Source organism: Podarcis bocagei (genome assembly GCF_964188305.1).
Source record: "Podarcis bocagei genome assembly, chromosome: 7".
Taxonomy (NCBI): Eukaryota; Metazoa; Chordata; class Lepidosauria; order Squamata; family Lacertidae; genus Podarcis; species Podarcis bocagei.
In genome coordinates, this window is record NC_138132.1 from 34,498,114 (window position 1) to 34,510,855 (window position 12,742).

The 12,742-nt window shown below is 46.3% G+C and overlaps 1 protein-coding gene across 1 annotated transcript; it reads left to right on the plus strand.

Annotated features, from left to right (window-relative positions):
* The first annotated feature begins 2,423 nt into the window (after window positions 1–2,423).
* Window positions 2,424–10,099, plus strand: PPIE (peptidylprolyl isomerase E). Its single transcript, XM_081203931.1, has 10 exons — window positions 2,424–2,529; window positions 2,642–2,740; window positions 4,144–4,187; window positions 4,826–4,852; window positions 5,370–5,451; window positions 5,588–5,688; window positions 6,249–6,372; window positions 8,551–8,736; window positions 9,656–9,798; window positions 9,895–10,099. Exons 1-10 carry the CDS (start codon window positions 2,451–2,453, stop codon window positions 9,961–9,963), a joined length of 954 nt encoding a protein of 317 aa, XP_081060057.1. The 5' UTR covers window positions 2,424–2,450; the 3' UTR covers window positions 9,964–10,099.
* The last annotated feature ends 2,643 nt before the right edge of the window (window positions 10,100–12,742 follow it).

The window sequence follows — 12,742 nt, forward strand, 5'->3', positions numbered from 1 at the left end:
GGCTGATATCTATGTGGGTAGTATAATTGTGATCACAAGCTGACCATGAGTCAACAGTGCAGTATAGCTTTTTTAAAAGGCTGTGCAATATTGGACTGCGTTAACAGAAGCCTAATGCACAAATCTGAGGATAAAAAGTTCCATCAGAATGTGGCAGAGGGAGAGATTAGAAGCAGGGGTATTCTGTTGGCTCTGCTGAGAAACCAGATGCGTTTTGGCTCCTTCTCAGCTCTTACCTTGCAGTAGCCATTCCACAGGCTACCTGAAATGCTTCTAGCCCACCCAGTTATTTTAAGAATTGGCAACTGCACTAACTTCTTTTCTCCTCCCTCCCCCTTTTGTGTCGTGTCTTATAAATTGTAAGCTTGAGAGCAAGTACAGATGTGTTTTACTGACATAAAGCTGGTCTAGCAGTCCACTTGATTGTGTGTCAGGCCACAGGTGGAATAGTATTTCTGGGCCTCACATTTTAAGGACACTGACATGAGTGTCTCCAGGGGAGGGTGAAGGGCCTAGGAACCAAGTCATGATTGAAAGAGCTGGGAGAAGGTTACTGGAAGATGTGATAGCAATCCTCAGTGGTCTGAAGAGCTCTCATGTGGCAGACTAGAACTGTTGGCTTAAACGTTACAAAAAATGTTCCTGATGAACAGTGGAACAGTCACATATTGAAGGAAGTCAATATGTGTATATGTATGTAAAGATTATTATGATGGCATGATTTTCTTTGTAGGCGTGTGTTTTTTTGTTTTGCTTTGTTTTTCTTTTTTGGGATTTTTTGTTTGTAATTTTTGTTGTAATTTTGCATTGAAAATATTTTTTTAAAAAAACAAAGAACAGTGGAACAGTCAGTCTCAGGAGATTTTGGGATCTCCCTTGCTTGGAAGTATTTAAGCAGAGGCCATGTATCTGTTAAAATGTTGCAATCTACACCCTGGATTGGGATTAGATGACTTCCCAGGTCCCTTTCCAACTACCAGCACTGCCCAGGCTGCTTGGGAAGCCTCTATTTTAGCTGTTTTGGGACTACAACTCCCATCATCCCTAGCTAACAGGACCAGTGGTCCTGATGGTGGGAATTGTAGTCCCAAAACAGCTGGAGGGACAGGTTTGGCCATGCCAGTGTAACCTGAGAAAAGATACCTAGTCTCTGATATTTAAGATCTAAAGAACCACAGGTAGTTCTGCATGCCTTACAAATCTGTTTCTTTGTATCAGACCACTATGGAAACTGCAGAGGCTTTTCAGAATCTTGTTTGAAATATAGCTTAGGGCCCTGCTATTTTAAGAGGCAGAGGAATCCTATGGCATGCCCAAGCTCTCCTGGGAGAGCTTATTAATAGCTCTTCGGATCCCCACCTATGCATTTCAACAGTGAGCAGATACTTTGGTAAAGAAATCAGTTGGCTACAGCTTAGGAAACACTAATGAAATTAACATTTTGTATTATTCTGTTCCTTTTGTCATTATAGAAGACAATTGCTCAAATGATCTAAGTTTGTTTGTTCAAGAAAGATACGCAAGAGGCGGCTACTGGGTCAGACCAAATGCCTCTCTAGCCCAGTGTTCTGTTCCCACAGTGGCTGACTAGATGCCTCCAGAAAGCTCCAAAACAGTTGCCCTCTGGAATCTGAAGGTAGCATATAGCCATCATTACTAGTAGCCATTGGTAAAATTGTATCCTGTGCATTTTATCCAATTTCATTTTAAAGCCATCTTAAGTTGGTGGCTATCATATTCTGGTTTCCATGCTTAGCTAGCCATCTTCATTGGGTACCCTGATTTCTAGTATTGCGGGAGGAGGAAGCTCTATGTATTTTCTTTACCACTCATCTCCTTCCTTAGCTGCCTTTCCCCCCTTTCTCTGAACTAGCCGCCCTGCTGTCAAAACGTTTTTAGCTTTGCTTGTTAGGAGGGTGCGCCAATCCTGTGTTTACATTGGTGGCCTTTTTCTGCACCTTTTCCAGTTATGGGCTTATTTGTGAAAAACGGAGTAATAGTATTTCACAGGCTGCCAATGGAAATACGTCTCACTGAAGGCGTGAACAGCTGCCTGTTGGGCCCCGGGTGACCCACAAACTTTTGCCTGTACCTGTTGGTGATACAGAGTCAGACTCCAGGTGCCTCTAGCTCAGTGCTGCCTACACTGATGGTCAGCGGCTGCCCAGGGTTTCAGGCAGGGCGCTTGGAGAGATTCTAGTCCTCATGGCTCTGAGCAAAAGGGCCGAAGTAAATCGGAACATGGGAAGCCGCCTTGTGCAGACTCTTGGGTCCCCCCAAGCGGAGTACTGTGCACACTGACTGACAGCAGTGGCTCTTCAGGATTGCAGGCCGGGGTCTTGGTCCCGCCCACTTGGCCCCCTCTCCCCTAGGGCTGGGCACAACAGCGCCCCGCCCTGCCCGAGGAGCCCCGCTGCAGAGCGGCTTCCCTGGGGCGAAGGCGCGCAGCGATGACGTTTTACTTCCGGCGCGGAAAAGGATTGTGGGAAAGGAAAAAGATGGCGTCTACCAAGAGGGTGCTCTATGTGGGTGAGTGAGAGCTCGGGAGGCGGGGAAAAGGGGGCGGCGGCAGGAAAGGGGGAAGGGGTTGGCGACCCCCGGGACCCCCGACTTAAGCGTGTGGCCTTCGTGCGTCTTTCAGGCGGGCTGGCGGAGGAGGTGGACGAGCGGGTGCTCCACGCAGCCTTCATCCCTTTCGGCGACATCACGGATATCCAGATCCCCTTGGACTACGAAACAGGTGAGGAGGAGGAAGGGGGGGGGGCGCTTGGATTCGTACCTACAGCAGCAGCAGCCTCGGGTGGCTTTCTAGAGTCTTTGGACTACAACTCCCATCAGCCCCGGTCCAAAACCTGCGGAGGGAGGAGTTCCCGGCGTTGGGGAAGGCTGAGCTGGAGGGCGGGATTTTTCTCCTGCATCTTGAGCCGAGAGAGGATTTCTGCAGGTGGTAACTTTGCCATGCGGGGATCTTCTCTGCCGCAGGGCTAATGCTGAAGGTGCAGGAGCTCTATCATGGCCACCCTCGGCATGCAGTGATTCCTGTTGCTTTGAAAGGCGTTTCCCTCTGGCGTGGGATGTTTCTTCCCCAAATCCCTGCTTGGCCCCTCCAAGTGGGTTTGAAAATGGGCCCTGTGTGTTAGGTTGGGCAAGATGCCAGAGAGGACAGAGATCCTGCATCTTGAACAGTTGTGTAAAAGAAGGGAAACCACACCTGGCATGCGAAGCTGTGCCTGTTGAAATGGCTCCGTTTGCACAACTGCTCAAGATGCTGGAGCCCTGTCCTCTCTTGCATCCTCCTACTCGAGGTCTATCCATGGACAGGAGTGATGCTTTGGATTCCTAAGGAAATACTTGAATTTTTAGGCCACCACATTACATTTGATATTGTATGCCTTAAGTGTGGACTCTAATATCAGGTGGCTCAGATGCTAAGACTTTTTCCAAACTGTGACCGAGGTGAGGTATCCTTAGGTTTAGTCCTGACAGCATAACATACTGTACTTGTTCTCAAATGAGACTCATGAGCTTCAACTGCTCATCATAACTCCTGGATGACACACAGAGCTCCTCTTTGGACTTTCAGCTTCTGGTGTATGAGCTCCATAAGCATTTTTTCCATAAATGAAATATGAAAAAGAGTGTGCCCAATATTTTGCACCACCTATAATTTCACTCCACAGTGTTTGTTAATTATTTGTGTTGTTCTGTTCCAGTCATTTCGATCTTAGATTAGTTCAAACCCATCCAGATGGGCGGAGTATAAATAAATTATTATTTTTTATTTTATTATTTTTAGGAGTTTAGCTCTGAATTCTTACTTCAGCATGATGCAGATTGGTTTTAGATTTGTACTTATAAATTGGTCCTGACAAAAAACAGAACTTCTAGGCCAAGATCTTTGTGGCTTCTTGCTTTCTATATTCTCTGAGAAAAAACAGCATCCAGGTGGTAGAATGAAAGTGAATTTCTGAGCATTTTACTTCTGTTCACTAAATGGTCTACTAGTAACATGCCATAAATCAATTGGACGGGGCTTCTGAAATGTCAGTGTGAGATATTTTGCTTCTCTTTGCAATCTTATGTTGATGTTTTTTGTCTGCGTTGGAGCCTTTGAGTGCTAACTTTTCTCTTGTATTTCTGCAGAAAAGCATCGAGGTTTTGCTTTCATTGAATTTGAGCTGGCTGAGGTGAGGAATAGCAGAGGGGGGAGTTTTGAGGTGGATTTTCAGATTTGTTGAAGTTTTGCTCATCCATTTCCCCTCATATTTGCTGAACTGCTGGTGGGGTGGTGGTGGTAAAAAAGGGTGCTGACTTGGGTAGTGGCTGGGTTTAATCAAAGAAGGAAGGGTTGGCCATTAGATAATCAAGGCCTTTGAGGGCAGGGGAAACTTCTTGATTTTCCAGGAATATTTTTATAGTTGCTTGAATAATTAAAATTGAATGAGCGGTAGAGAGTAAATGTAAATGTATCTTGGGTCAGAAAGCAGTGTTTGAAGGCACCATTAGGATTACAGTGGAACAGAAGCTTGTATTGCTTAACCATGCAGAATCATGACTCTTCCTCATTACATTCCTGCTGCCCCAGTTAAATTTCAGAGCATGCGACTGTTGAAACTGTGAATGGGCAGAATTGTAGACTGGCGTTCAAAAGTGTATTTCTGTCTTTGTAAGCCTGTAGCGATAATGTGCCTGACTATCCTGCTTCTTGTGGCTCCCAGGAACAATTTCTCTCTCACACTTAATACTTCTTGGCATAGGGACACCAAGCTGGAGTGAACTAGATGAGCAAGTAAGCACATAGTAAAATCTATATTTTTCCTTTTAGGATGCTGCAGCCGCCATTGACAACATGGTAAATTGATCTTACTTACTTTTCTGGAAAGTTCAAATGATGCCCCTGCTCTAGATTCCATTTCATGGGAAGAAAGCAGCACAGACACCTTGGGCCTCCCTTCTGGGGTGCTTTACACAGCCTCCTCATGCAAAAATGTTAGTTTCAGGTGGCCTTTGAGAACTAAGAATTGAAAGATCTCCTTGCTATGCATTAGCCTGATTCACAAACACTAAACCAGTGTTACAGAAAGCATTGGGCTCATGTGCCCAATGCCCTCTGCTTTCCTCCCCTCCCCCTGAACTGCCAGGAAGGAAAATTCTATGATGTTTTTATTAATGATTAATTTATATACCACTTAATTGGCAAAGTGACTTCTTTGTCACCCAGCGGGTGTGATCTTGGGCTAGTTGCTCCCTCTTAGCCTAGTCTACCTCACAGGGTAGTTGCGAGTATAAACTGAAGGGGTGCTGCTTTGAACTCTGGCAGAAGGGTGGGATAAAAGTATGTCATTAAATAATACTGTCCCCCTTTCTAGAATGAATCTGAGCTCTTTGGGAGAACTATTCGTGTCAACCTGGCCAAGCCGATGAGGATTAAGGAAGGATCCTCCCGCCCAGGTGAGGCATGGAACAGATTGGTGCCACAAGCTGATAGTCTTAGCTATTGTGTGTGGGGAAGCCATTGTATTTTATACCTTGATGGCAAAAAGATCAATACTAGATTCTTTCCCCGCCTTCTGTTTCTCTTTGACAGTTTGGTCAGATGATGACTGGCTGAAGAAATTTTCAGGAAAGACGCTGGAGGAGAATGTGGAGGAAGAAGGGGCAGAGCCTGCCCGATCAGAGGCACAGGAGGTACAAAGGCATTATCTTGGCTTGTGGGTGGGAGGATGCAGCGCTCTGTAGTTGCAACATCTTTGGGGGGACATAACTATTGAGCCACATCTACACAGGGGGCTTGTTACTAATAATCTGTTGCACTTGCTGAGCACTTTCAGTCCCCCTTAAGTTGCAGAGTACCCCAAGTTTAGCCTGCAGAGCCTCTTTGCCTGCCTGCACAATGGATGGTAGTGTTACGCCTGTGCACACCAGGTTGCCTGACAACTGAGTGCAGTTTGGAGGCATGGCATGCTCTTCTTCCACATCACACACACCTTAAGAGGGCTTTCTTTGCTTTCAGAGGTGGCAAAATTCACTTAGAGATCACAGCAGCAGCAATAGTAATAATAATAATAATACCTTTATAAAGTGCTTTGAAGTATCTAGTTGCTTCCTGTACATTATCACAGCAAACCTTACAACAATCCTGCTAAGGCTGGTCACATAGAGATAGTGGCTTTGCTGACGTCGCTTTCAAACTCATGGTTGAGGTGACTAGGGTTTTGGACTTGGAAAAAGCTCTGTGTTTCTTCTAGGGTGAACCACCAGCAAAAAAATCAAGGGCAAACCCCCAGGTTTACATGGACATCAAGATTGGAAACAAGCCTGCTGGTCGATTGAACATCCTGTTACGATCAGATATTGTACCTATGACCACCGGTAAGAAAAGGCTCCTTTTTGTACAGTGGCAGGTTGGAAACCCCACATTTCCCCCCACAGTATTTCAGATCAATTGCCTAGATCCGCCTCACTCTGCTTTTTGAAGTTGGAGGACATTTCAGCACCTCACCCGTTCTCTTAAGAATTCCCACAGATGGCAGGCACTTGCTGATATCCAGTGTTCATTGCATTCAGAGTCGACCCATTGATTTCAGTGGGTCTACTCTGAGTGTGACTATCATTAGATGTCACACAGCAGCTCTGAAGTAACATCTGTAAGCTTCCTTTGGCCCTGGAGATTTGATTTCAAGTAGTTACATGTTCTCTAGCGTTGTTTCTTTTATCCTGGGCTGCAAATCCCTCTTTCCCAGTTGAGCACAAGACTGAGTCAAAACAAAATCATTTTGTCTTTTCCTGCTTATCCATTAAAATTCTGCCATTTCCTGAAGCAGCAGACTTATTCCCTTATCTTCCTCCTTGCTCTGATGTGAGCTAAAGAAGCCCCTCTCCTTTACTGTGTTCTGCATCCCCTGCAAACATGGGGAAATGCCATTTTACTTGTCTCTTTTTCTCCTGCAGTGGAAGTACTGGCATTGTTGTTTATTTCTGCATATATTAGATACCGTTGCTTTGTTTTTAAATTGTTTTTAAATTTTAGAATTCAGTTGGAATTCAGTTAAATTATCAGTATAGTCAGGGCTTTTTTCCCCCCAGCCAGAACTAACCAGAACTCAGTTCTGGCCCCTCTCAGGTGGGTGCCATTGCCATTATTGGAGAACTAAGTGAGGTGTTCATGGTGAGTTCGGACACCTTTTTCTAGAAAAATAGCACTGAGTATAGTAGAATTATTCTAAAGAAGACTGAAGAGGCTGAATGATTACCTCATTCAGCTACGTTTTGTTGTATGATATGAGGCTATCTTTGTAGCTATCATTAGGCCTGGGCGATATATATTGATATATTGCCCAGGACAGGTATGAGGGGTAGACTGCGAATGTGGTTTCACTAAGCGGTATATCGCTAGTGAAACCTCCACTGTTTCCTTGTCCCTCCAGTGCCCAGCACAGTGAGGGAGAAACAAGCTGCAGCTGGCCACTGAAGGACTCAGAGCTGGGTGCGTTCACCAGTGTGAAACTGCCATCGTGGTCTGCCCCTTATGCCAACACAGAGGGAGAACCAAGCTGCACTGGCCAGGTGCCGATACAGCTTGTTCCTCCCTCCGAGTCTTTAAACTGCTTGGCTGACAAGTGCACAGCTGCCCTCGCCACAGCCAAGCAGTTTTACAGAGCCCCCAACCTGCCAGTGGCTCGTGCGAGCCAACATTGGCGTGGGAGCTCCGTTAAACTGTAACCGCTCGCGGCTGAGGAAGCCTTGATCTTTCTCCTGCTAGCATGCGTGGGAGTGGGAGGCTTTGCGCTCCCTGGCTGAGGTGTGCAAATAAGCCCCCATCCCTCCGGCATGCGCGCGTGTCAGATGGATGGGGATCTTGCTCAGCCGGGGGTCAAGACTTTGCGCTCTCTGGCTGAGAGGGCCGTGCCAGCGAAGGTGAAAGGGAGCCCTGACGACAGAGTCTGCCAGGTTCCGTCGCAGTGCTTCCTCTGTTTTTTGGCAAGGGAGGGTGCGAGCAAGCAGCCTCTTTCTCATAGGAAAAGGAGGCTGCTTGCACCCACACCCACACTCTTGCTGGCGAAGCTGAAGGATCCCTGTGAACAGAGCCTGTCAGGCTCTATTCTCAGGGATGCCTCCATCTTTGCCGGCAAGGAGAGGGCAAGCAAGCAACTTCTTTCTCCCAAGAAAAGGAGGCTGCTTGCCCGCCCCTCACACCTTGCTGGCAAAGGCAGCCTTGCAAACTGAGCCTGTTGGGCTCCATCACGGGGCTCCCTCCATCTTGGGGAGTGGAGGGCTAGCTCAGCTGGGGGGACGGGAGCCTTCATGCCCTCCAGCTGAGCAGTGGGCTGGGGCCAGCTGCATTGCTGAAAGCACCTCAGCTCCTGCAGAGAGCGAGCTGAAGTAGTCTCAACTGGGGCCTTGCAGGCTGGGGCCCATGCAGCTCTTTTCAACTGCGATGTTGGGTTGGTGATGTTGAAAACCTAATATTGCCCAGCCCTAGCTGCCATAACCCCATTCGTTGTCCTCCTCAATTTTGAACATTTCTGTTTTGACCCTCCTGGATTGCAGAGAACTTCCGCTGCCTGTGCACACATGAAAAGGGCTTTGGCTTCAAGGGGAGCAGCTTCCATCGTGTCATCCCTCAGTTCATGTGCCAAGCAGGAGATTTTACCAACCACAATGGCACTGGGGGCAAATCTATCTACGGGAAGAAATTTGATGATGAAAACTTTATCCTGAAGCACACAGGGGCAGGTAAGTAACAGAGTTGCTGGGGTGGAGGGTGCGTTTATTTGCCCTCGAGTTGGTCAGGCAGTTTGGAGTTGAGGTTCTCTTGATCTTTTGACTTGAGCCTCCTGCTTTAATTGCTGTGTTGTTTAGAATTATTTTATTGTGTATTTTAATTATGGATGCTTATATTTTAATATTAGCATAACCACTTCATAATTTGTAAATGACTTAGAAGCCTATTTTGGCAGATGCATACATTAATGAATACTAATAATATCCAGCAGGTTTGTGCCAAGTTGGAGCATGCCCCAGCGTCTGCTCTGTGGTGGTGCAGGGATAGTTGGGGTGTTGTTATCCTCCTGCCTCTCTTCCCTTCACTCCAACCAGCCACCACCATCAAATAGTCAAGTGGGCTTCCTAAGGCCATCTTGCCCAAGACACCTGGTCCCCCACTTCTTGCATTGAAGCTAGCTCTGCACAAAAGAATCCAGGTTCCTCAACACTGCTTACTGCAAATGAGGCAGAATTGTTTCTTTCACTTAGCTTTATTCTAAGAGTGTTTGTTTTTACATAATCTTCCAAGTTTCCAGGCAAAGAATTAAAGGAAGTGGGAGCTGTTAGATTTTGGGGCGGGGTGGGGGGTGGGGATATATTGCAACAATGTAAAGTGTAAAACGTTTATATCTCCCAAATGGTGGTAGTTGGCTTTTTTAAAATATATAATTAAATGCAGGTTTAGAAGATGCTACAGTATCTTCTAGTCTTCCAAAGCTGGAGGCGCAAGAGTTCAGCCTCAACTCCTTGTCTTGTCTTGTAATCTGTTCCCCTCTCCTCAATTTGTTATAAACATGCGCGCGCGCGCACACACACACACACACACGGATAGATTTTTTTATTCCAGCGTTGGAGGAAATTTTGAAAAGGATGGCTTGTGTCTTTGTAGGCTTGCTGTCCATGGCCAATTCTGGCCCCAACACCAACGGCTCACAGTTCTTCATCACATGTGATAAGACTGACTGGCTGGATGGGAAGCACGTGGTCTTTGGAGAGGTGACGGAAGGAATGGACGTGGTGCGGCAGATCGAGGTTAGAAAGCCAGAGGGACTGAAATGTCCCAGCACGTTTTTATTTCTTCCTTTAACCTGACTTTAACATCTGCTCCTCTCTCTCTTTATTATAAAGGCCGAAGGCAGCAAAGATGGGAAACCAAAGCAAAAAGTTATCATCTCGGACTGTGGTGAATATGTGTGAACGAAATGAGCAGAGCACCACATCACTTGGTTACAAAAAGTGTATTTGTATGTCCTTACTGAGATCTGTAGATTCTAAAGAAATCTATTTTGTACAGAACTTTTCCTCCTATAAATAAATTATAGCTATTTTTTTACACCTGGCCTTTTAAGAGTTTAGCTTTTTAAACTTTATTGCCAGTTCAGCCATGTTTGTCTTTCTGAACTACAGTTAGAACTTTTTACATTAAAACACTATAGACTTCTCTAACTGAACTCTTTCATCACAGGAAAAAGCCTCCCTGAGACATTGCATTGTCCTTTTCTGGACATTTTCAAGAGATTGAAAAGGTACTGTGGAGATTTTTAGATCTAGGAAAACCTGGCTCAGACCTAATGAGACCTGGTGCAGTTAGACAACTTCAATAGATGTTTGAGATCTTAACTTTAATATCCCAAATCTACAGTGAAGCTGTGCTTTGTCTTACCAGCCTAAGTCCTGTGCCCAGAAGATGCCAGCATGGCCACCTTGTCACCACTAAATCTGGAGAGCTGGTGGTTACATTCATATACAACGTTAAATGATAATCTAGTGTTTGTTTTCTTATTTCAATTTATTTGTTGACTGATAAAACATTCCTAGGTGACACTGATTGTGTAGAAATCATAGTGAAATCACGCTGAGAGGCCTTTTGTGAATGGGTCTAATGCCCCTCTAAACTCTCTATAGGTTAGCCATCCTAAAATAGTTCACTTAAAAGAGGTTTAGATCTACTTATGCTCCCAGTGGTTATCAGCCAGGGTAGAACCTCCATGTGCCAATGCAGCATACCCTTAAGTACCAGTTTCTTTCACCACATGATACATTTCAGAGTACGGTTGGCTCCAGCAAACTTGGTGGGGTAAACTGCCACCAGCATCTCCTTCCCAGCTCCCTGTCCAAGTTTTGGTGAGCTCTTGCAAGAAGTGGGGTGGGTTGAAATTGGAGTAGCCAGAACACACATGGTTCATTGTTCAAAAAAAATGTAATCCAGACATGCTGTATATATGCAGTAGAGAATCTGATTGGTAAAACCTTCTGAACAACCAAGGGAAAGGATTTTTTTTTTCACACAATGTATAATTATGGGGTTTGTTGCCACAGGATGTTGTTACAGTCTCTACCATAAGTGGCTTAAAAAGAAGATTAAGACCTATCATCTTGGAATCATCACTGATGGCTAAAAATGAAACTTGTGTCTAGAAGCAGCAATGTACCACAGAAACGGATTCAGGAGCAGACAGGCATGGACTGTTGCTGCAATGGCTGTGAGATTCCAGGGAAGTGAACCTACGCTTGAATGGGCCTATGGCCTAAACCAGCCGGGCTCTCCCTACTTCTTATGCGTCACTGGAGCTGTAGCAGGCTATGCCAAAGGGAGTGAACTGAGGCCACAGGCCCACAGGAATGGGTGTGGGCTGCCGTGCCTCTAATTGCTGGGGAGAGGAACTGGCTCTTCAGGTGTATGAAAGGAGATGCCCAACAGATCAAGCTGGAAATACTGAGGATTCTGCACAATCTTCCTGGCCTACAGAGAGATTGTGGTGTGGGAGTCACTGAATGATCCTCTGCTTGGGGACAGTGAGTAAGGGGGTGCTTTGGGGTGCTTGAGAGACGCGCGTAATTATTCTAAGCAAAGGTATGTGCAAGTTGCAAAATGGTTCCTTGTTCTCTTTAGGAAGGGAACAAGCAACCCCCCTGGCTGCAGATGTGCTGAGCAAGGCAGTCGGGAAAGCTGGTTGCTGAAAGAGATGGAATGAAGACATTTCTGTGGGTTGTGGCGTCCAAAGGAAGACTTGCTGCAAAGAGGAAGGCCTGGGGCAAGGAAACTGCTCCATATGCTCGGTGCCCTTAATCATTTGCTCTACTTCAGGGAAGGGGGTGCAGCTCCCACTTCTGCTTGGATGGAGCTCCCAAAGGGCGTTGGACATAATTTTCTTCTGCATGTGGCCAACACCTTCCAGCTTGATTATACAACCTGGTTCTAGCGTATGGTGCACCTCCAGCAAAGAATGGAAACTAGCAGACCTAAAAATGCCCAGAGTCCCTTTTGGCTGTCAATCCAGGGTCAATCCAGGTGTGTGTGAGGGGGGAGGAGTGCCTGCTCTCTGGAAATGCCCCAGATGATTGGAACCCATTGGCTACTTTATACACAAAGAGAAGAAGTGGGTGGGGAGAGCCACATTCTCTAGCCCATTTCACCAGAGGGGCACTTCTTTGACCCGGGACAGGGTTAGTTAGGGTGTTCTATATTAAGGAAAGCCTCATCCTCCGCCGAGCATTCCAAAAGGTCTCTTGCAGACCTTCCTTAATGCCACATGGGAAAAGGTCTGACACTGTCAGCTGAAGCCCTGGGTTTTGAGGGGGCACCACAGAGCAGTCTCCCCTACATGGTGGCAGCCCCCAATTGCCAGGATTGTTCCTTGCCTCTGGTCCGCCTCATGTGGACATGGTTTGCATGGAAGCCTGAAATTTGGGACCCTCAGGGTTTCAAAGAAAGTGTGGCTGTCATGTGCAGAGCCAAAGAGAGATCTGATAATGTGCAGGAGGACTTATGAAAAGCTCCAGCATCCCCAAAGGGCAAAGGCGACACTCCCCAGGTGTGTTCCTCTCTCTGGACTGACCAACGCTTGCACACGCTATTCCTTGCAAGATTTTGGACTGCCTTCTGTTTCAAAATCCCTGAAAATGTCAGGGATGAAATAAAGTGTACAAACAGGGCACCCTAATTTGCATGCTTCTCTACCGTGGCTTTTAAAGT

Bases quoted from the DNA above. Each gene is read 5' to 3' on its own strand.
- PPIE (XM_081203931.1), top strand. From the start codon at position 2,451: ATGACGTTTTACTTCCGGCGCGGAAAAGGATTGTGGGAAAGGAAAAAG. The intron at 2,530-2,641 runs GTGAGTGAGAGC...TGCGTCTTTCAG, and splicing joins CAAGAGGGTGCTCTATGTGG to GCGGGCTGGCGGAGGAGGTG. The intron at 9,799-9,894 runs GTTAGAAAGCCA...TTTATTATAAAG, and splicing joins ACGTGGTGCGGCAGATCGAG to GCCGAAGGCAGCAAAGATGG.